Source organism: Notechis scutatus, chromosome 1, assembly GCF_049901735.1.
Source record: "Notechis scutatus isolate UNSWTSFEM ecotype Mainland chromosome 1, rNotScu1.2, whole genome shotgun sequence".
In the NCBI taxonomy this organism is placed as follows: Eukaryota; Metazoa; Chordata; class Lepidosauria; order Squamata; family Elapidae; genus Notechis; species Notechis scutatus.
The window spans coordinates 277,088,982-277,111,788 of NC_142009.1; the positions used below are offsets into that span (position 1 = coordinate 277,088,982).

At 37.7% G+C, this 22,807-nt stretch overlaps 1 protein-coding gene across 1 annotated transcript in view; it reads right to left on the bottom strand.

Moving 5' to 3' along the window:
• Positions 1-5,954: 5,954 nt before the first annotated feature.
• RTF1 (RTF1 homolog, Paf1/RNA polymerase II complex component) overlaps positions 5,955-22,807 on the bottom strand; it is a 30,597-nt gene continuing 13,744 nt past the window's right edge. Inside the window, exons 6-18 of the mRNA XM_026664592.2 lie at positions 21,066-21,177; positions 16,746-16,881; positions 16,187-16,364; positions 14,945-15,027; positions 14,508-14,595; positions 14,308-14,415; positions 13,100-13,177; positions 12,164-12,285; positions 11,821-11,878; positions 11,051-11,128; positions 10,190-10,285; positions 9,280-9,391; positions 5,955-8,677 (exon numbers count right to left, since the gene is read on the bottom strand). Of these exons, the coding sequence (XP_026520377.1) occupies positions 8,571-8,677; positions 9,280-9,391; positions 10,190-10,285; positions 11,051-11,128; positions 11,821-11,878; positions 12,164-12,285; positions 13,100-13,177; positions 14,308-14,415; positions 14,508-14,595; positions 14,945-15,027; positions 16,187-16,364; positions 16,746-16,881; positions 21,066-21,177 (1,356 nt within the window). The 3' untranslated portion in view covers positions 5,955-8,570. The remainder of the gene's footprint in view (positions 8,678-9,279; positions 9,392-10,189; positions 10,286-11,050; positions 11,129-11,820; positions 11,879-12,163; positions 12,286-13,099; positions 13,178-14,307; positions 14,416-14,507; positions 14,596-14,944; positions 15,028-16,186; positions 16,365-16,745; positions 16,882-21,065; positions 21,178-22,807) is intronic.

A 22,807-nucleotide genomic window follows, 5' to 3' on the forward strand; every position in this document is an offset into this window, starting at 1 on the left:
TACTATTTCCCTATGGCAATAAAGCACAAAAACTATAAAACTAAAACCATAAAAATTAGGATCTAATATAAAGAAACTAAATCATATGAAGAACTGTTCCAGGAATTGGGTTTGGCTAGCCTAGAAAAAAGAAGGACTAGGGGTGAGATGATAGCTGTATTCCAGTATTTGAGGGGCTGCCACGAAGAAGAGATCAGAAACAATAGATGGAAACTAATCAAGGACAGAAATCACCTGGAATTAAGGAGAAATTTTCTAATGGTGAGAACAATCAACATTTGGAACAGCTTGCCTTCAGAAGTTATGGGTGCTTCATCACGGGAGGTTTTTAAGAAGATACTGGTCAGCCATTTATCTGAAATGATACAGAGTCTCTTGCTTGAGCAGAGGGTTGGATTAGAAGACCTCCAAAGTCCCTTCCAGTTCTACTCTGATTGAAATATCTTTTCCAGGAAGCACAGGACACTATAATACCAGTTCTTAATGTTTACTTGTATGATAGCAGTAAAGAGTTTTCCAAGAAGCATGATCCTGTTGATCCAGTTTAACACCAATTCTTAATGTATGTCAATGCAAACATTGTTTCCTGGTACAATTCATACTGCTGGTGACTTATTTTAAAACAGCTTCAGAAGATGAAGATGATTACCTGGATTCCTTTCACTTTGGTTTCAGGCTTGGGTACAGGACTGAAGCAGGATTGATCACACTTTTTGATGATCTCTGGTGGTAGCAAAATTGGGATAATGCATCCATCCTTACTCTACTTGGTCTCTCAGAGGCTTTCAATGCCACTGACCATAGTATCTGTCGTGACCACGCAAGTCCAACGGAGCTCTGGTGATGGCTGGATCGAGAAGGATGGCGATTCAAATTCACCAGCAACGATCCTGAATAATAAACACGGAGGGGACATTGAGGGAGCTGTTTTGTGACGGGAATGTTAATGTGAATAATAGTGGAGTAATTTGGCTATAGGAATGAATGTGAATGTGGCTAATGGTGAAGTAATTAGGCTACAGGAATTAACTATGATGAACATGATTAGGTAATAAGGGGTAATAATGGATAATGAAGAAATTACTATAAATACATAGTTCCGTTGAACTCAGTTTAGAGCTGACTTTAATTTTATTGCTTGACTGTTTTCTGGGTGTCCTTGCAGACGAAGGAATTAAAAACATTTTGTTTATCAAAACAAGGATTTTGTATTTTCTTTGATCCACGCATTTGACCTACAGAGCGGTTGAGAGGAAAGTCAGCTCTAAACTGAGTTCAACAGAACCATGTACTAGTTGCTGGCTTGTGAGTGGGTGGCATTGTATTGTGCTGATTCTCCTCCTTCCACTGGTTCTGGTTGATATAGACTGGGAACAAGAGTTCTTACCCTCGGTCCCTAGATAGTAGGTTGATGCAGGATTCACAATTCTCTCTGCTCCTGTTTTATATCTATCTACATATGGCTGCTTAGCAATGTCATCTGTAGCCATAAGATGAGGTATGATCAGTATGCTGATGATTCCCAGCTATATATCTCTATCCCTGGTGAAGTGATGCAGCTGATGTCCTGTCCCTGCCTGGAAGCTGTAGGAGGTTTCATAGGGAACCTACAGGCTTTGGATCAACTTTGATAAGACTGAATGCCTCTGGATTTTGGACAACCCAGGATGTACAAATTTACCGTCTAGATGGGGGTTGCATTGCCTCAGAACTGATGGACAGTCTGGGGATTTTTCTGCAGTGGGTGGCAATTACAATTGATAAGAAATGGTATTAAGAAACAAATGTGGATATTTGATCCGGGACCAATTAGGGTTATTTTTTTGGGATGATCTCAGATTGAAGCTGTGGTAAATTTTCTATGTTATAATAATAAAGTAAATTTTCTGATTATAATAATAGTTTGTTAAAAGAGGGTTTTGGAATTTCAATCGTGTCTTTTTTTCCAGTAGTAATTTTTCTTATACTGTTATATAATATTCTTATTGTTTTTCCTGTTAACCATTGTGTTATTTAGATTTAGATAAATTTATTGTCATTGTACTCAGAACCTGAGAACAACGAAATAAGATGCTCTTTCACAACATACAACTGAACAACACCAAAAGACATATACAAATAACAATGTAAAACAAATTAAAACAATTAACAGTTAAAAACTATACAACCAGGATATATATATATTAAGACCACCAGATTCATAACTCTGCATTTAACCTGATCACAGCACTTGGGTAAAAGCTATGTTTAAATCTACTTGTCCTAGCTTTCAGCACTCTATATTGTCTTCCTGATGGTAGGATCTCAAACGAGTGGCCTGGATGTGAAGGGTCTCTCAAGATCTTTTGTATCTTCCTTCTACATCCCATATTATACAAATCCTCCAATGAGGAAAGAGAACACCCGCTGATCTTTTGTGCCCTTTTTATCTTATTTTTATCTTATTTTATTAATATGGTATTAGGTGACAGGCTAATAATTTGTAAACAGATTTAATAGATGAGTATTTTAAAATTCTTTTGGTCTGTGTTGTAAGGAGTGGGAAATTAATATTGTCATATTAATCAGCATTCAGCTAGGGAGAATGTTATGTGTATATATGTTAGTCTTTTTTAAAGACACTTTTCTTTTTTGTTTATTTGTTATGATTTGTTTCTCTTTTTTTTAATATTTTGGTCAGGGGTGGGATTCTACCAGTTCTGTCCACTTCTTGCTTTTTCAACCACAGCTGCTTTGCATGACACAGCTGCGGTTGAAAAAGTAGGAAAAAAGGGCTTTTTCAACCGCTGCGCACCCGTGCAGGCAGCTAGATGACAACGATATATACCACGCACAGCAAAACATAAAATCACCGAACCGGTAATTAGACTGGTGGGATCCCACTCCTGATTTTGGTGTTTTGTATTTTAACTTTCCTTGAATAAAGTAAAGATTAGTACAAAAAAAAAGTAGTTGCAAAAATCCAAGAGTTACATCTCAGACTCTACAGGCCTCAGTTAGCATGTTACATGTTGAAGTTCAGAACAGTACAAAAGACTGAGCAAACATGGTTTGTTTGGAAAGGTAGCCAGAAGAAAGCCTCTTCTCTCTAAAAAAGAACATGGCAGCACAACTTAGGTTTGCATCTGAAAAGTTGCATCTGAATAGATCACAAGACTTTTGGAACACTGTCCTTTGGTCAGATGAGACCAAAGTGGAGAAGTTTGGCCATAATACACACTGCCACGTTTGATGAAAACCAAACAGAGCATATCAGCACAAACTGTCAAACATGGTTATGGTGGGGGTGATGATTTGGGCTTGTTTTGTAGTCACAGGTCCTGGGCACCTTGGAGTCACTGAGTCAACCAACTTCTCTGTATACCAAAGTATTCTAGAGTCAAATGTGAGGCCAACTGTCTGACAGTTAAAAGCTTGACTGACATTAGGTCATGCAACAGGACAATGATCCCAAGCACAACAGCACATGTATAACAGAATGGCTGAAAAAGAATCAAGGTGTTGCAATGGCCAAGTAAAAGTCCAGACCTCAACCTGACTGAAATGCTGTGGCTGGACCTCAAGAGGCGGGACCTCAAATGCCCACAAATCTCAATGAACTGAAGCAATATTGAAAAGAAGAGCGAGCCAAAATTCACCCGCAATGATGTGAGACTGATAAAAGTCATATGAAAAATATTTACTTCAAGTTATTGCTGCTATAGGTGGTTCTACAAGCTATTGAATCATAAAGTGTACTTCGTTTTTCACACATGGCTCCTCCATTTTGGTGCTTTTTGAAAAAAAAAAAGATATGTGTAATATGTCCTGTCTTGTTCATCTAAAATTGTATTTACCTATTTTTAAGAACTGCTGAGGACCAGATGATTTGTACTATATCCTGATATGTAAAACCAGAGAACTCAAAGAGGGTGTACTTTCTTTTTCACATGACAGTATATCTCAGATGATGTGCCATTTCTAAAACAACAGACCAAAACTTTGCTTTTTCCATGCGTTAGTGAAAGGCTATAGCTCTGGTTTTGCCAAATTACTCAAGGGTGGGATTCGATAGAACCGGTTGTTATGATTCTGCGTAGTTCAGAGAACCGGCAAATTGTGCCCCTGGCTGGCCTCACCCCACCCCTCCCAATCAGTCCTTATCATGCATGTGCAACATCGCACACATGCTCAACATCACTGTGTTCTTCCCCACCCAGCCACTCCTTGAGGTATTTTTGGTCCTCCTGATGATCTGCTGTTGCTATGATCAGGATCCCCCTCACTGTCTTACTGCTTCGTCCAGGAGGCTTCCCTGAGGCCCAGGAAGGCAAAAAATTGAGGGGGGGCACAGCACCCACCCACCCCGCTTCATTTTTCACCTTCCTGGGCCGCAGGGAAGCTTTCTGAGAGCAAAAATGACCCCCAGGAGGCTTCCCTGAGGCCCGGAAGGCCCCAAAATGGAGCGTGGGGATGCTGCAAAAAAAAAAAAAAAAAGCAGCCATGCCCACCTAGCCACACCCACAGAACGGTTGTTAAAAAAATTGAATCCCACCCCGGAAATTATCCCTCCCTCTCCCAAGATTGGGAATGAATTGCAATAAGCTATCCCTTCTTGCCCCCACTCCGATAAAATGTTAGTATAATTCCCTACTTTTAATCCTACAGTTATTCTTGAACCCAAACACTCCTTATTTATATATTCTATATACTTTTTTTTTGCATCAAAATCTGATCTGCATTTTGCAAATTTTTATGACATGTTTTCAAGACTCATTCTTCCCACTTCCCATTCCTGATGTCCCAATCAGATTGACTGAATCACCCTATTGTCTTATTTGGTTTGCTACCACTTTGAGAATAAACTTCGGAACATAATTTCAAAGTTGTGTGGTACAATCAGATACCTAATTATTTTCAGTACCATAGCCTAAGTATGAGCTATTAGTTTTGGGAACTATTGATTATATTATTATTATAGTCAAACCAAGAATTGGAATTATTGTGGGGAAGCTGTTATATCTTGTAGTTCAGCTCTTTATTCTATTTTTATAATAAATTGTTGTAGTTTAGGATCCTTAAGTAATAGTTAAACACTATTCAGCATTGGCCATTATTATGTGTATTTATAATATCCAAACTTATTGTGATATAACATTTAAATAATTATTTTTGTGGTACTTTTTCTAGAATAAAGTAATTATAAACACTTTTTTCTCCTCTCTTGAAATGTATTCTGTATAACACACTATTTTTACCAGTATTATAATTCTCATGGCATATAGCAGCTGATGTTGCCTGTTATTCTTGAATTATATATTTTTATCTTTATTTTGGACTTTTAAAAATAGTAGCAGTTCATGGCTAAACATGCCAAGTAGCTTTTGTCTGTTATGGGTACTATTTCCCACTTTCTGCTATTTCAAAAATAATTATTCTTTATTGCTGAAACTGCTTAACATTTTTATGCTGACCTGATTTTATATTCTGCTGCAGAGGTGTGTAACCAGTGGTATATGACTTGAAGAATCTATTTTTTTATATGATAGAAACAAAACAGTGTTAATTACATGGAGGGTAATCATATTATACATATATAATTAATGTATTTCAATTAAGATAACTATTTATTTTGATCTACTCACTTCTGCCTATTTTTAGAGGATTGCCACCTAGCATGTCCTCAAAGCTGAAGAACATCTTTCAAACTCAGAAAAAGTAAGTTTGTTCTCCTGCTTTTATGTGACTGCTGTATTTCAAAATGTTAAAGAGTTCCTAACGTATCTTCCAGATAATTTTGATCTATCCAGAATTGCCACGGTCATAAAGCATTTGAAACAATAATGTCTGATAAGTTAACTGAAGAATAACTTTGAAAGACTGGGGACAACTAGATTTGAACTTTTTACCGTTGTTGCTAAAAGTATGAATTGTGTATTTTTGGTGACATATCCAAAGGATTGAACGTGAGCATCTTTATTAAAACCAACCAGTTTATTTATAGAAGTCTATACATTGTAACGAATGCTGCCGAGACATCAATGAATTAAAGCAAATAAACCCATCCCTCCAAATGAGACTGTGGTGCCATCACTCACTGTCACATGCACTTAAGAGGAGAAAACATTACACCTTCATACACAATTAGTTCCATAGCTATTTGAGAAAAAAATACTCCTTCGATGTATTATTCTCACTGAAAAAGATGGTGTACAAGGACTCAACTATTACCTCTGTGAAAAACAGAATCTCATTTCTGAGTTTAGTACATAGGGGATACATTGGGACAGCTACTCGTTCATGTCTTTAAATTCCCCACTTCTTTGAGTAGTTCATCTGACTTAGTATTTCACAACTTCAGGAATATCAGGATGTGGAGACTTCAATTCCTAGAATTCCTCAGCCAGCATTCAATTCTGGAATTTGGTCCCACATGTCAATGTTGCTGAGGTTGAGAAATATTGCTCTAACTCAATTGGAAGGGAGGAAACCAATGCTTTATTTACAACTTAAGAGAAAAAAAAAATCTTCTGCACTTTGATTATAAGGCCAATGTCATCAAATCTACCTTTGGCTACAAATGTCTGTCACGGACTGCCATGATATAATTAGGTAGAAACATAAGATGCTAAATCTTTGCTTGCTCTTTTCTTTCTCTCATGTCCCAGCTTTATAGAAATTGGTGGGCAATCAAAAACCTGTAAAAGTATTGCAAATCTATTTTCCTACATCAGAAATATTAGTATTGGGGGACTGGCTACTATAAATGATATTGGCGGCGGCGGCGGGGGGAATCAAGTGATAATATTGCTTATTTACACAGTATATCATGATGACTCCCAGTTATACACCGGCATATTCCAGAAACCCATTTAAAAAAATAACAGCCCACAAGAGCTTGAGAAAAGTAGCTTGAAAAAACAAAGCAAAACAGAATGATTACATATTTACACAACAGTCCATAAAGCTGTGGACTATCTAGTAAATAAAGCCACACACTTCACACAATGTGACAAGAACAATCTATGGAGGAGTTTCCCCTCCCCTTTCATTTCATAGGTTTTACACAGATACGTGTTCCCCTTGCATTAAATAAGCAATTAAAGGAGAGAAAAAAACAGATTAAAGCATCAAGAAGGATACTCACAGATCACAGCCATGAGATTCAAATCTCTGTTTAGATGTAACCATAGAGATTCTGGGCTTAAAAATGCTTCATGTATGGTCTCCTTCTGATTCTTGAGTCAGGAAAATATCATTTGTTTAGGTTTCCCAAACTGGCACTCGTGAAACGTTTCATTATTCATGTACCAAAATTCAGTATAACCCATGGTAGTTCATTCTGAAGTTTTTTAATAAAATGTCATTTATTTACATGTTGATCTTTACCCCTGAGTGATTATCAAGCAGTCTTGTTTCCTATTCGAGCACTCCACATGTACAATTCTTTGTTAAGGTTCACAACCACACGTGTTGTACCTACTAATGTTATATAGGTCAAATAACTGCAATTTAAAATAATCTCCCAATTCTACCATATCCTTCCCATTCAGCATTTTCCCCAAAAGTATGCAAATGAAAAGCTATCTAGCCTAGCCTAGAAAAGAGAAGGCCGAACAGCAAAGGGGATGACCACATATTTCTGTTTTGGGGAGCGGGAGGGGAAATGGAAGAGAAGATCCAAGTAGCAGCCAGAGAAGACATAGTGCCCTACTTTCCTAGCACAAGTTATTCAATAGTATATATATATATATTATAATACAATATATTACTGTATTATAAAGCCAGATATGGAAGGGAGAGACAGAAGGCATTTTTATAAAAGAAAAAACCCAGTGTGAACTTGCACAACTATTGTTAGCCAGGCCTTTTCTGTTTGTTTGTTTTTTTTAAAAAAATCACACTTACTAAATTGCCCCCCACTGTGTCAGATGCTCAAGTGTAGCTGATAGAAATTCCAGACATCTTTAAAGAACTGTGACAAATACAAATTTACTGCAGGTTAAAAATGATAAAAAAAAACATCTGGAAAAAAGGTTCACACAGCCCACCCCACCCCCACAAAAATGTACACTTTCACCCGAAACCTGTTTGTAAATGTGTCCCTCTCCAAAGCTAGGAGCAAAGGGAACGAAGAGGAGGGAAAAGTGCAGGCAACTTTCACAAGAGTTCTTGTGCCACTTGCGGGTAAATTCTCCTTGCCTGGGACGGTGGAAAAGCAAAGTGCTAACACTGCTCGGCCACCGACAGATTCCTGCAGAAATCCAGATTCCAAGTTAACACTGAATAAGTACGGCCAATTCCAAACGGCTGTACTTCCAAAAGGGAAAAAATAAAAATCCTTCCCCTCCCTAAAAATAGCATGGATCCGTATTTGTGTATCGCAGGAGAAAGAGCAATAAGGGAAGTCTATACGGCAAAAAGTCAGTGATTTATATTACAGATGGCTGGCAATGTTGAAGAGTCTCTTCCTAGCTCTGTAGCTGCTGCTCCAACCCGAAAGGGTCAACTGAAGGAGAAGGGAAGAAAATAATGGGCGTAGAGGAGATCATGTAGCATGCAGGATCAGAAGCAGCACAGAGTGGGAATGCTCAGATCAGCCCCCGCCTTTTCTTGTAGTCCTCTAGGTTCAGTGATCGCCGAGGGGCACCATCTTTCGCAGGGGGAGCCTTGGAAGTGATGGCCAGTGTTTTGGACTCTGTGGGAAGACAAGGTGCACAAAAATGAATAACTCGGTCGATGGAAGAAAGCAGAAAGCTGCTGAGTAACAGGCAGCCAAGCCAAAACAATTCTCTTTAGAGCAGAGGTCCCCAAACTCCCAGTCCATGCACTGGCACTGGTCCGCAGCATGCCAGAAACTGGTCCGCACAAACAAGCGAAGCCCCATCTGTGGGACTGCAGGCAGTACACTAAAAGCACACACTCACTAGGCCACAGGAAAACCTCTCTCCACCGAACTGGTCCCTGGTACACCAAAGTACGGTTGAGGGGTGGATGCTGCTTTAGAGAGCAGCCTTTCCTATCATAATCCCCCTAGATATGTTGGATTGTACTTCCCAGACTTCCCATCCTTCAGTCCTTCTTCATTATAATTATTAATTTAGTGTGAATTGGGCACCATGTAAAATAAATAAATAAATGAAATACAAACAACTCCTAATCAGATTAGCAGATGGTGGTTGCTTACCCACAGCATAAGGTTTTTGTTCAAATACTACAATTTTGTGAGAGCTATGAGCAAAAAAAATCCCTTTTTTCTCCCAGTTTGCTTTTCATCCCTTCAAAAGCAGCAGCACCTACCTGAACTAGGAACCTGAAGGTCAATTTTCACATCAAAATCGTGCACTTTGAATAGATCCTCTGAGAGATCACTGGCTGATTTTGAATTTGTATCTTTGTCTTTACCTTGGCTCTGAAAGAGAAATAAGCTTTTAATATTGTGGCACAGACCTTAAATCATGTGGAATTTATAATAAAGAATTGGTGATGTATCTAAATATTTCTGGAACAGAATCCTCTTCTCATGCCCCAAAAGAAATCTTGTTCTATTCTTACAAAGAAAATGCCATTTTCTTGCGGGGCTGGGGAATCCTTTTTGAGTCAGGAACAGATATGGAATGCTGCAAGCACATCAGTATTCTCTCACAAAACAGCTGCTATGCCTTACACAGAAGATCAATTCACCATCAGGCAAACTGATGAACCTGTTCCAGATGTCTCTTTTAACCTTCCAATCAAAGCACTGGCTCATTCATCATTGTTTTGTTCTAAGAAAACATAAGTGTACAAACGAATGTGATCCTAATGGCTGGTACTTTGCAGTATGCTAGCTTTTTACTTAGTATTTTAAATACAAAGAATTAAAAAAACAATTAAAGCAGATGGACCAGTAAGCCTGGCAGTCTCCACGAAAAGTACTGGTGGACAAATTTATGCTTGTCAGTTCACATTTGCCCATTCTTGATCTAAGATCAAAACTGCTGTTACTTTATATCAAGCATGGAAAACTATGGCCCCTTTATGACTTGTGGACTTCAACTCCCAGAATTCCTGAGCCAGCATGGCTCAGGAATTCTGGGAGTTGAAGTCCGCAAGTCATAAAAGGGCCATAGTTCTCCACTTCTGCCTTATATGATTAGAATTCTACAGAATAAAGACTTATTTGTTAAAAATTACAGGACAGAATATAATGAACACTTGGAAGACTTGCCTTGGTCATGTCCTTTGGAGCATCAGGTAACACACCAGATCCATATTTTGCATTTAGTTGAGCAAGGATAGCAGCCTGTACAGCAGGATCCCTAGACTGTGGAAAAGAAGATTATTGGGTTGGGCTACCGTTTCCTTTAAAATGTTATCCTCATTTGGTGTATTCAATTAACAAATACTTAAAACAGAATGTACTGTCTTTTCAAATATAATTAATTTTCAGTAATTTTCAAAAGGTTGACCTAATCTAAAAATAGGAATTTGCACATTAATATAATCTCTACCACTTTACTGCCACTTAGAAAGGTGGTAAAAAACAGTGCTCTTCCTCACAGTGACAGGAGTGAATAGGACTGAAGGACACTGACTTTGATATTGCTTTTTTCTGCTTTTATAATTTTAAGCCACTTAGAATCTGATGGGTAAGCAATATATAAATAATTCTACATATTGTACTGTAGTGGCAGAGTCGTTAAAATGCAGTATTGCATGCTAAATCTGAATTTCCACATCCAAGAGTTCAATCCAAACCGGCTCAAGTTGACTCAGCCTTCCATTCCTTCAGTTAATTATTGTGGGCAATATATTGACTTTAAACCATTTGGAGAGGGCTGTAAAGCACTATGAAACAGTATATAAGTCTAAGTACTATTGCTATTACATGGAATTAAATTAATTCTGCTGAAAAATCTATACCTTTTTTGCACCTGATTATAGACCAAGGCATTATATTAATTTTAATTCATATTAGCTTATGCTTAGTGTTATGTGTGGGATATTTGAATGGTGACTGATATCCAGCATCTCAGATATAAATACCTCATCATATTCTTCACTGCACTCAACTTTGCATTTTACTTACATTTGAGACTATTGTAGGTTTACATTGCCGTCTAGTAAAAGGGTCCATTTGCTGGTTTTTCATACTGTGGCTTTCAGCCTTCAAAAACATAAAGTACAAAGACACATTTTTTAAAGTTAAGCTTCCCTTTCTCAGCATTGCCGCAATAACATATAGAGATACTGCTAACTTCAGAATCAGACAGCCTGCTTCATTCCAATTAAGCTCTTGCTTAGGTTGGGTTCTTAGCTTCCTAGATGCCTTTGATAAGTCAAAGTAAGAAAATGAACCACTTAAGAAGCCTTTGGACCATTTCTCAAAGGTGAGCTACGGTTGAGTATGAAAAAACGATAATCTCTGCAGAATATTAGAAAGTTAACACTGACGTCTTGTATTTCTGATTCTTAACTCAAAGAATAGGCTCTGGGTATTCTGGATGTTACTTTGCACTTCTTAAATGACTGAAATGAATCCAACATACCACAGATTCAAAGAATTCTGAGCGGAAGTAAAGTAGCCCTACTTTTGTTCTGCAAATTTTGTGGAATATGCAGCGCCATAACAGATGGGACTGAGAACATTTCTTATGCTTCACACAGCTAGTTTGTGAATAGATTTTTGTGCCTATATATGGTTATCAAGCACAAAAGTTAGTTTTGCCTCCAAGCAGCTTAGAAAATCATAAACTGAACAAAGCAGTAGTTTCCCCCATATGAATTTGTTAAATTCAGAAAGCCATTTTTTCAATGAAAATGCATTTTGTTTTTCCTTTCTCCATGAACATTACTTACCACTAAAGCTTTTTCAGATTCCACAATATTCCATTCTCTATTTCTCTGGTTGATATAACTGAGAAAAGAAAGATAAATATTAATCCGGTATTCTAATGATTTACTTTCTCAATCTTTTGTCATAAAGAATCTCCTTCTTAGAAGTCATATCCTAAGATGCATTCCTGTTTTCAATCATTGTAAGGGAAGCATCGTTTCTAAAAATGTAAAAGGCTTCTGCCTTATTAAAAACCATTAGCATGATTTCTCTGAAATAATATCACTATCAGCCCTGTCCCAAGAAGGGGAGCACAGAAATGGCCTCCAGATGTACTTTTCTTCCCAGGTTCTGTTAGATACCAACCTGATGGCTGAAATGTTTTTTGTTCTCTGACGATCTAAGGCTTCTGCTCTTTCTTCTAACTCATTAAGCTGGTCTTGAATTTGTTTTGCTCTGTCCTGATCTCCCATGTCTTCTGCCATGGCCTTTAACAAAGAATTATTTATTACTATTGGACTCTCTCCATTGTACCAGCAAGAATTGATTAAAACTATAACCATGTTTTATTATGTCAAATAGATCTTGATTCAAGATATGTTTCAATTAACATATTCTTTGAATAGGCTATACTTAGGAATCAACCTAAATCAGACCCATAGGAATCTAACTGAAACATTTTTGCATGTTATAACTCTTAATAGGTAATAATTTTAGCTATTCCCTCACAATGTTAGATGTAACATGCCACCTATTGGCAGTGATGAAAACATATGAAGATTTACACATAGTCCTCAGTTTATGACACAATTGGGACCAGAATTTTGACCCCTAAGCAATGTGGTTGTTAAGGAAGTCATCACACGACTGAACCCAATGTCACTCCTGTCATTAAATGAATCACAGGGGTTGAGTGAATCACACAGTCATTGATCAACTGGCTTTCTCAAGGAAAGAATTATACTCTCTTTTCCCATCTTTCATTGCTTCCCTCCTCCCTTCACTGTTAGCATCATAGACACCTGTCGTTGCCAAGGAAACTCCCAGTCTTGTTTTTGGTTTTTTACTCCTACCCCAAACATGTCTGCTTGGAACAATTCTGTTTGGTCCAATACGAGAACAAAACAATCCAGTTTCATTCTGAACCCAGAGCAAAACATCCAAAATATGCATTTCGGTTTATGTATGAACCAGCTGAAAACAGCTGTTCCACGTACAACACTGTTTTTGGTACAAGGCAATTTTCTCTCAAGAAGTCCAAGAATTTACTGAAAAACTAGTACTTTAAGCAATACTATTTACCTTTTCTTTTAGTAGCTGAGTTTTCTTCATGGCATAGTTTGGTGGTGCTTTTCGGAATCTCTCCTTCTCCTTTACTATCTAAAAATGGAAAATGAGAAACTCAGTATTATGTTTAACACAAGTTACTTGATGGTTGGCCCAGTATTCTCTGCAGATAACCCTTGTGGCAGTTTTTATTTTATTAAACTCTTTACAAGACATTATACTGCTAATTGTATGGCCTTCTTAACCTTATATATCTTATCTATATTTATGTAGTACAAAAATATTAAAAAGATTTTAGAACTTAATCCATTATGTTGCATAGTGGCTACAAGTCTACTGATAGACAAAGACTATTACGAGTAAGCTGGGCTTAGGAATAATGGAAAAATTTATTCCTCCATGGTTATACTAATTAGCATAATATATATGCTAACATATGATTCATTTGTGTGAAGCATCTCATAGCTTCAAAAAAGTAAAAATGTATACTTTGGGAAATCTACACGAATATTTTACAAATTTCTTTCTTTAAAAAAAATCATAAATGAGCTAGAACAAACTAAATATCAGAACAAGATCATTTAAAGCAATTTGGGGTTTGACAGAGTTTGATAATCCTGACTGTAGAATATCCTTAGTAAAGCTTTATTAAAATTGGAAATTAACTTGAGATTATTTTTCCAGAGGTGATCGCACAAATATCATTTACAACTGTAAATCTCTTGTCTGTTTTGTGTGTGTGTTTGTGTGCCTTTGAGTCAGATACCTTGACCCTGGTGACTGTCTGGACAAATCCCTGAAGTTTTCTGGTTTTGTTTTGTTTTTTAAAGTGGTTTCCCTCTTAAGGCTGAATGTGTGTGACTGGCCCAAGGTCACCCCACTGGCTTTGTTTCTAAGATGGGAACAGAATTCATGATCTCCCAGTTTCTAGCCCAATATCTTAATCAATACATCAAAAAGGCTCCCTAAAATAGAGAATCTTTTTTTAGTGTGATGCTGGAATCTGAAAGGAAAAGTAACATCCAGAAGAAAAAACAGCTCAGTATGATCTAATCAAAAGTACTGATTGTATCTTTCATAATATATAAATATGGCTTTAAATCATGTTATTTTTATAGAACCAAAATATGGCACCCGAGAGCGTCTCTTTTATAACCTCACCTACCTTTACATTATGGACCAAATGAATGGTTCCAGCTCAAAAGTACATTTTCTTCATTTACCTCCTCAATGTCCTGGTCATTGAATTTATAGTTGAGGGCTTCTTTGATGGACACTTCTTTCTTGTTTATTTCGTCAAGGGTAGGTAACTGCATCCCAGCAGAAAACATCTAATTGCAACAAAAGAAAAAAAAATCATTATATTTTATTCACTGTGCAGTCCTAAATTCTTGATAAAGCAATCGAAAAAGTACAAACTTACGGCTTCCTTCCACTTCATGAACTCACTCTCTGTGAATTCCTGATTGGAGACGAACTCTAAACGGAACACACGTTGGTCATTACCATGCCTTTGAAAAGAAAAAAAGATTAACCGTAGCTTTTATTTATCACCCAAATTTTGGAGGAGGGAAGTGTGATCAAAGCGTTCTTGGATTGGTTACTTTTTATTTGTATTGTCAGTTCAGTTCTACTTTATTACAACAAAATAGGTTCTGAATGCACTATTACTGGTGAAAGTAAACTATTGGTCCTAACAGGACAGACATTCTTCACTCCAATATTTGCTGGATTTTTCATTACCCTAGAAACTTATCTTAAGATAAAATGTATCAATTTTCTCTTGATTCAGGATAATTACGCACTTTTTATACAAGGATACCACACACCCCAAGATGACAAGACTTTCAAATATCTCACCTTAACTGCAACCCTTTGTTTGTCCTGGTAGCTCCAAGCTGATATACTTTTGCTGTTTCTACGACACCAGTTATTTCTGCCACCTAAACAAATGACAACAAAACAAAAAAGAATGAATATGAATACATAGATACATAGATACATACACACACACACACACACACACACACACACACACACACACATGGTATTCAGCTTTGTTCGGGTATTTTCCCACGTCATTATAGTTGTGCTTTTAAAGTTGTAGCAACATTTCGGCAGAATCTCATCTGCCATCATCACGCTTCTGTATTGTGTTTGTCTGTGATCTCCCAGACGAACACAGTACAGAAGCCTGATGATGGCAGATGAAATTCTGCCGAAATGTTGCTTAGTTTATCATACACTTGACTCAGGATTACACAAGAACTTCATTTAATTTATTATCTATTAAGAACTTACAATTTCTTTATAAATGGGACAGAAAAAAAAATAAGATTAAAAAAATGTTAAGTAAAGCTCAACAAATGTGTACACTCTTCATCTGAAACAATACAATATTCCATGTTAAATACTTAAAGATGGTTTGCAAATGGAATGACTCCTTCCATCAATGGAAGACCAATATCTGGCAGAATGACTGTGCTGATAGTCTTTTTTGTTCATTCCTCCATTCTTGTTTTAGTTCCTTACTTCTTTTAAAAAGCTAATTTGGAGAATTTGTGTTCTCTCTGGAATAGATTTGATATACATTGTTTCTACCCCGTCCCTCCCTAACTACCTACCTATATGCACCCCAAATATACTACCGGTAATAGGACAAATAAAGGAAGAATCACGACTAATTCTTTAAACTCCTCTCCTTCCCTAAATTGGAAATAAAATGGTCACAAAGCAAACAAATGATTTGAGAGAAAAACAGATAGTCACTGCAAAGATTATTGGTTGATGCTGTCCCATTTACATAAAGTTCTCTCATGCAGAAATGCCAGTGTTACTCTCACTCTGGCACACATTATTGTCAGGTAAAAAAATTTGGTCATGAGTGCACACATTAGTTAGAAAATGATTTTTTTAAAAAGAAATGTATTATTACCATTGTATTTTCAAACAGTAATTAAATGAGGTAGCTGTTATACAAAAAGTGGCTGTATCATTAATTACCAGCTTTCACTTCATCATATTTTGAAAAAGCTCCATGAACAAAATTTGCTTTTCTTATGACTAACACGAATAAGGGAAAATACTCAAGGGTAGGCTTACTCTGTAAACTGGTTTGCTGTTGTGGTTTCCTATTCCAATGCGTACAAAGCAACCAGTGACTGTTTTGGCAAAGAAAGGCATGTGACACCATCGCTCCAGTTTGTGTCGTGATAATCGAACCCGATTCAGTTCTTCAGGTAGAGACACTGGTTGTGATTTAGGAGGAATTTCTTCTTTCCTGGTTTGATGGGAAAGCAAAAGCAACTGTAAGGAAATAATTCACATCTTAAAACAGTCTGAAATTATCACATTCATATACTAGAAAATAAAAATGACTAAATACTTAAAAATGTAGGCCTTTTAATTAAATATATTGATTTTTAAATTAGGGGCTCAGTGAGCAATCTCTAGAATGCTGTGAGCACCATTAGTTTTATTAAGTTATTTAACTTTTACATTCTTTTACTTATTATATTTACACATTACTTTTGTTCAAACAACAATTAAACAACTATGAAGACAGAAATCATTAAAGTAGTAATGTAAATTTCCAGATCTAAAGGAATATTAAACATTCAGTTGTATCTGCTACATATCAAAGTAGATATTGAATACTTACTCTTCTTCTTCATCAGAAGATGAAGATCTGGATGAATGATCAGTTTTCTCACTAGATTTATCATCTTCTTCCTCTTCTTCATCATCTGAATATACTTCACTTGTTTTTAATGGTTGCTTCTTTGCAAGTAACTCAGCTACAATGGGAAAAAAGCACACCTGGATGTATAAAGCGGTATCTGGCTTAAGTCTACTCCAATGCAATCTGCTCACATTCTCAGGTCTTTAATGGAGCACATTTGTGAATTTTGCCCCATGTACATCCAGCACTGACAGTAAATTTAATGAGAGGATGTGAGTGCTTATACATGAAGTTGGGCTACAGGTACAAATGGAGGATCCTGTTGATGTACCATCTGTCCCTGCTATTCTCTAGGACCTTTTAAGCTCCTGTACCTTGTAACATAAAGTAGGCATGTGCTAGATATCTTGGTTGTTTCAAAGCAAGTAAACATAATATTAAGATGGAAAATATTACTCTGAGTTGTCTGTTATGGTCAGATTACTCTCTAGAACTATCATCACCCAGAACACCTAGAAATTGAGAGGTCCAATTAAAGTGGTCTGCTCCAGGCACTTTTGGATCCTGATGTGTGGATTTTTCACTCAGCTGACATTTCATCAAGTGCCAAAATAAGCTACGGAGTCTGGAAAAGACCTTAGAGTACTTGATATGGTCACCGCCTAGTAATCTTGCTCTGTCTGCCAATCCCAGATTAGCTTTCTGGGAACTCTGAGAGATGAAGCAATACAAGCAATGCTTGCAGCATCCACAGAGGAACACAGTAAGTAAACTTGACTGAGCTCATGTTTGAGCCTACAAGGAGACAACAAAGATGAAGAATCAACTTGTCACCATTGTTTTAGCAGTGGGTTGTTATAAAATGGCACAATTTAAAGTTGCATGCCCTCTGTTCGGGAAAAATTAAGTTGCTGTGACTCATTTGCATTTTTTCAAAAGTTGCTTAAATTTGAATCTGGATTGATTGAGTAACGCTTTACAATGTGATTTAAGATTCATCTTATGTATGGACTTTAATGAAGCGGGTATGGAATCTCTGATATTTGCTTTATCATTTATGGCAGGGGTGTCAAACTGGTGAGCCCGTGAGCCATGCCTACCCAGCTCCACAAATGGGAAAAATGTTGGAAAACATCACATGGTAATGTGATGCCATGAGTGTGACACCTGTGATTTATGGCTTGGATCCATGTCTCTTTTTTGGCTCCTTTGGGTAACTATGAAAGGCGTGATTAACTGCACTTTGGGGAATTGTCAACATCTTTCCAGGAAAGGAAGTCATACCAGATGCCAGTGGGACAGCCTCTTGTGAAGAGGCTTTCCTTGAACCCAGGTATCTTGGACGATTACTGCCATGTTCCCAAAATAATGGTTGAGTTTTTGTTGCAGAATCCCCTAAAGGAAGAAGTTTATATGGACTTCTTCCATTCTAAGTTCAGGCCTAGGCATCGGACAGAAATGGCATTTGTTGCTTGCAGGATGACAGTCAGGATCTAGATTGGGGAAACATTCTCCCCTTGCTCTACTTGACCAAATATATTTCTATGCAATAGTTTTGGAATCATTTGAAATAACAAGACAGGTTCAAAACAACTCCTAGCTTTTTTAAAATATACAAGGAAAATTAGTTTCGCTGAGAGATAATCACATTCACTGAAAAGTAATTTAATCCAACTGTAAATATTATTGATATGAGAAATCTAGAATATATTTATGAATATTTTTAAAAAGCCAGAGAAGTGATAGCTAATTTGGAAATCTGGAAAGGGATTTGACAAATTAATGGGAGTTCAAAATACCAATAATAGGCAATCATGATGGTTATTGATGCTATGTCCAGGATTGCCTTTGAATACCACTGCTGGTGTTGTGGTTCGCCGGCAACCTGTGCAGACGGCAGCGGAATCGGACAGTGGAGAGGAACAGGAACCAGTCTGGGAGTCTGGGGAGGACTCAGACCAAGGTCCTGTGTCCGATGCAGAGATGGGGCCAGGACCATCTGGGAGTTGTGTGCTGACTCTGGAGCCTCCAGAGTGTGGCAGCAGCGAGGCAGAGGAACAAGGGGAGCCTGTTTCAAGTGTGTGTGTGTGCACAGAGCTCCTAAAAGGCAAGAGCAGCTAAGACAAAAGGGGCAACTCGGGAGTAAGGCTTGGAGGTGATTGCCCCTCCCATAAAGTATAAAGGAAGAGCAAAGGTAGAGAAACCTTTGCAGGAAGCAAAGTCGTTCTGTCTGTTTGGATTAAATTTGAAGCTCTGTGTGGACTTTGTACTTCGGTTGGTTTTTTACAGTTAATTTGGCACTTTAGTTGTTGGCAGCAATTCAAAGGAGATAAAGGTGGGTGCTTATCTCAAGGGACTGTTTGGGACTCATTACAGGCTGGGAATGAAAATAATTCCCAGTGTTGAAATAAAACAAGAGTTGTTTGGACTAAGCGTGTGCTTAATTATGGTCTCATGAAGCCTTGGTCAGAACAGCTGGAGAAGGACTTGCTGATGGACATATCAAAAGCATGTGGTGAGCCACCATGAGAAAGAGGATGATGGATCAGATTAAGCTGTGCCTTCCTTTACAACTAGGAATATTCAAAACAATCAAGGATGTTTTTCCATCTTATAAGTGATATACACTGCTCAAAAAAATAAAGGGAACACTTAAACAACACAATGTAACTCCAAGTCAATCACACTTCTGTGAAATCAAACTGTCTACTTAGGTAGCAACACTGATTGACAATCAATTTCACATGCTGTTGTGCAAATGGAATAGACAACAGGTGGAAAGCATAGGCAGTTAGCAAGACATCCCCAATAAAGGAGTGGTTCTGCAGGTGGTGACCATAGACCACTTCTCAGTTCCTATGCTTTCTGGCTGATGGTTTGGTCACTTTTGAATGCTGGTGGTGCTGTCACTCTAGTGGTAGCATGAGACGGAGTCTACAACCCACACAGGTGGCTCAGGTAGTGCAGCTCATCCAGGATGGCACATCAATGCGAGCTGTGGCAAGAAGGTTTCCTGTGTCTGTCAGCGTAGTGTCCAGAGCATGGAGGCGCTACCAGGAAACAGGCCAGTACATCAGGAGACGTGGAGGAGGCAGTAGGAGGGCAACAACCCAGCATCAGGACCGCTACCTCCGCCTTTGTGCAAGGAGGGACAGGAGGAGCACTGCTAGAGCCCTGCAAAATGACCTCCAGCGGGCCACAAATGTGCATGTGGCTGCTCAAACAGTCAGAAACAGACTCCATGAGGGTGGTATGAGGGCCCGACGTCCACAGGTGGGGCTTGTGCTTACAGCCCAACACCGTGCAGGACGTTTGGCAATTTGCCAGAGAACACCAAGATTGGCAAATTTGCCACTGGCACCCTGTGCTCTTCACAGATGTAAGGAGGTTTACACTGAGCACATGTGACAGATGTGACAGGGTCTGGAGACGCCATGGAGAATGTTCTGCTGCCTGCAACATCCTCCAGCATGACCGGTTTGGCAGTGGGTCAGTAATGGTGTCGGGTGACATTTAGGGGTCCGCACAGCCCTCCACGTGCTTGCCAGAGGTAGCCTGACTGCCATTAGGTACTGAGATGATATCCTCAGACCCCTTGTGAAACCATATGCTGGTGCGGTTGGCCCTGGGTTCCTCCTAATGCAAGACAATGCTAGACCTCATGTGGCTGGAGTGTGTCAGCAGTTCCTACAAGATGAAGGCATTGATGCTATGGACTGGCCCACCCGTTCCCCAGACCTGAATCCAATTGAGCACATCTGGGACATCATGTCTCGCTCCATCCACCAACGTCACATTGCACCACAGACTGTCCAGGAGTTGGGGGATACTTTAGTCCAGGTGTGGAAGGAGATCCCTCAGGAGACCATCCGCCACCTCATCAGGAGAATGCCCAGGTGTTGTATGGAGGTCATACAGCCATGTGGAGGCCACACACACTACTGAGCCTCATTTTGACTTGTTTTAAGGACATTACATCAAAGTTGGATCAGCCTGTAGTGTTGTTTTCCACTTTAATTTTGAGTGTAACTCCAAATCCAGACCTCCATGGGTTGCTAAATTTGATTTCCATTGATAATTTTTGTGTGATTTTGTCAGCAGCACATTCAACTATGTAATGAACAAAGTATTTCATAAGAATATTTCATTCATTCAGATCTAGGATGTCTTATTTTTGTGTTCCCTTTATTTTTTTGAGCAGTGTATATAGTTAGTAGGGAGCTCAGTGGAATTTACAGTGTATGGTTTATGTTCATCCTATCTTTTTTCTTTAACTAAACAATACATGGTTGAACTTACCTGTTCTATTTTTCCTTTTCTCCCTTTCTGCTTTTAGTTCTTCCATGGCTTGGGATTTCTTATCCAATTTTTCATCCCGTTTTGACCGTCTCTCTTTATTATGTGACATCACCTAGAGAAACATATAATTCCAACTATAGTAAAAGGTATTTGGTTAGATTTTACCAAGAGGTGAGTCTTTGCAGTAGCATGAGGTTTACTCTTTTATTTTGGTACTTTTGAGCAAAAATCTATTTTTCCATACTTTTGTCAATTTGTTTCATTCAAGCTCATAATTCTTATTAAAAGATCAATTAATCTTTTGATTTTATTTCTCTGTACAGTATTTTATTGCAGTTTACAATGCAGGTTATTTGAAAAACAGGAAATAAAAAATATTGTTGCTGTTGGTGAAAAGAGAATTAATATTAATCAGTTTAATAAATATCCTGCTTTTCCTCCAGGAGCTCAAAATGACATATATTTTTTCTTAAAAAGTAAAATAACATTTATAAAAAAAATCCTTGGTGGTTTATATCATTATCTATAAACTAAATAGCAAAACATTACAATAAACTGCACTATATAATTTAAAAAATTAAATCTAATCTGCTATACAAAAAGTTATACAATTGTTGAAATCTACCATGAGTTTGCATGAATTAGTGTCATACAAATTCACTGATCAAATAAACAAGTTTTTAAAAAGTGATTGCACAATATACATTCAGATAAATATTGTAAAAGAATCCTCAATTCAATAATTTTGATGTACAGAATCTTTAAAAAGAATATAAATAATTAAAAGGAAAACTAGATTTTCAGCAACTGTTCCAGTCAAATGTAGCCATAAAACTAAGAGAACTTAGAAAGGGGGAAGAGCATGTTAAAAATAAAAACTGCAAGTATAGTTAAAGTTAAAAAAATGAAAGTAAAAAAGAAAAAGGGTTAAGACAACTATCATTAGTATTATCTCAAACAGGAGAAAATTAATCTGTTGTGACAAACTAATCAGACATTCTGAAATTAAGCACAGATAAACAGTCTTATTGATATAACTTCTTAAACAACTTAAGATTTTATCCATCCTCTTCATAACATTGCATTGTGAAATAAACGTCACTTTGTTGATTTTTCAACTTAACCTATGTGTAAAAACATTCTAATATTATGCTTTGATTAACTGGAATATATTGGTTCACTGCGTTATGTAGATTTTTTTCAAAATGTTGGCATATTTCATTCTGTTCGCCCCACTCCAACCAAATAGTCCAAAGCCCACAATATCCTTGCCAGTTCATTTATTCCTTTTAGGGTGCAATCTACTACAACCTAAACAAAACAGTCCACTCAAGTTCTGAATCCTACGAATAAGGAAGAGGACGATTGCTAGACGTGGTGGCAGCTACAGGATGCACATCAGCTCTTCTGCAGCACCATCACCCACCCATTACTCGTTACTGTTAGCATTTCTCACAGTTGAGTGGATTTTAATACTGTAATTTTTTAACATAGACTGGCAAATAATTTTGATTTTGTGGACTGCTGAACGGTCTTAGGGAACCCCAGCCTAGGGTTTTTGATCACACTTTGAGAAATACTGTTCTAGAGAAATTTGGCATGGGGTGGGAGGGGGGGGGAAGACCTAAAACAGAGATGAGGGGAAAGGATTTTACACCAGCTTTCATTCATATAGCCTGGATATAATTCATTATGAAACATCTGCTTTTGTTGCAACAGGCAAAGCACAGTTATCACTGTAC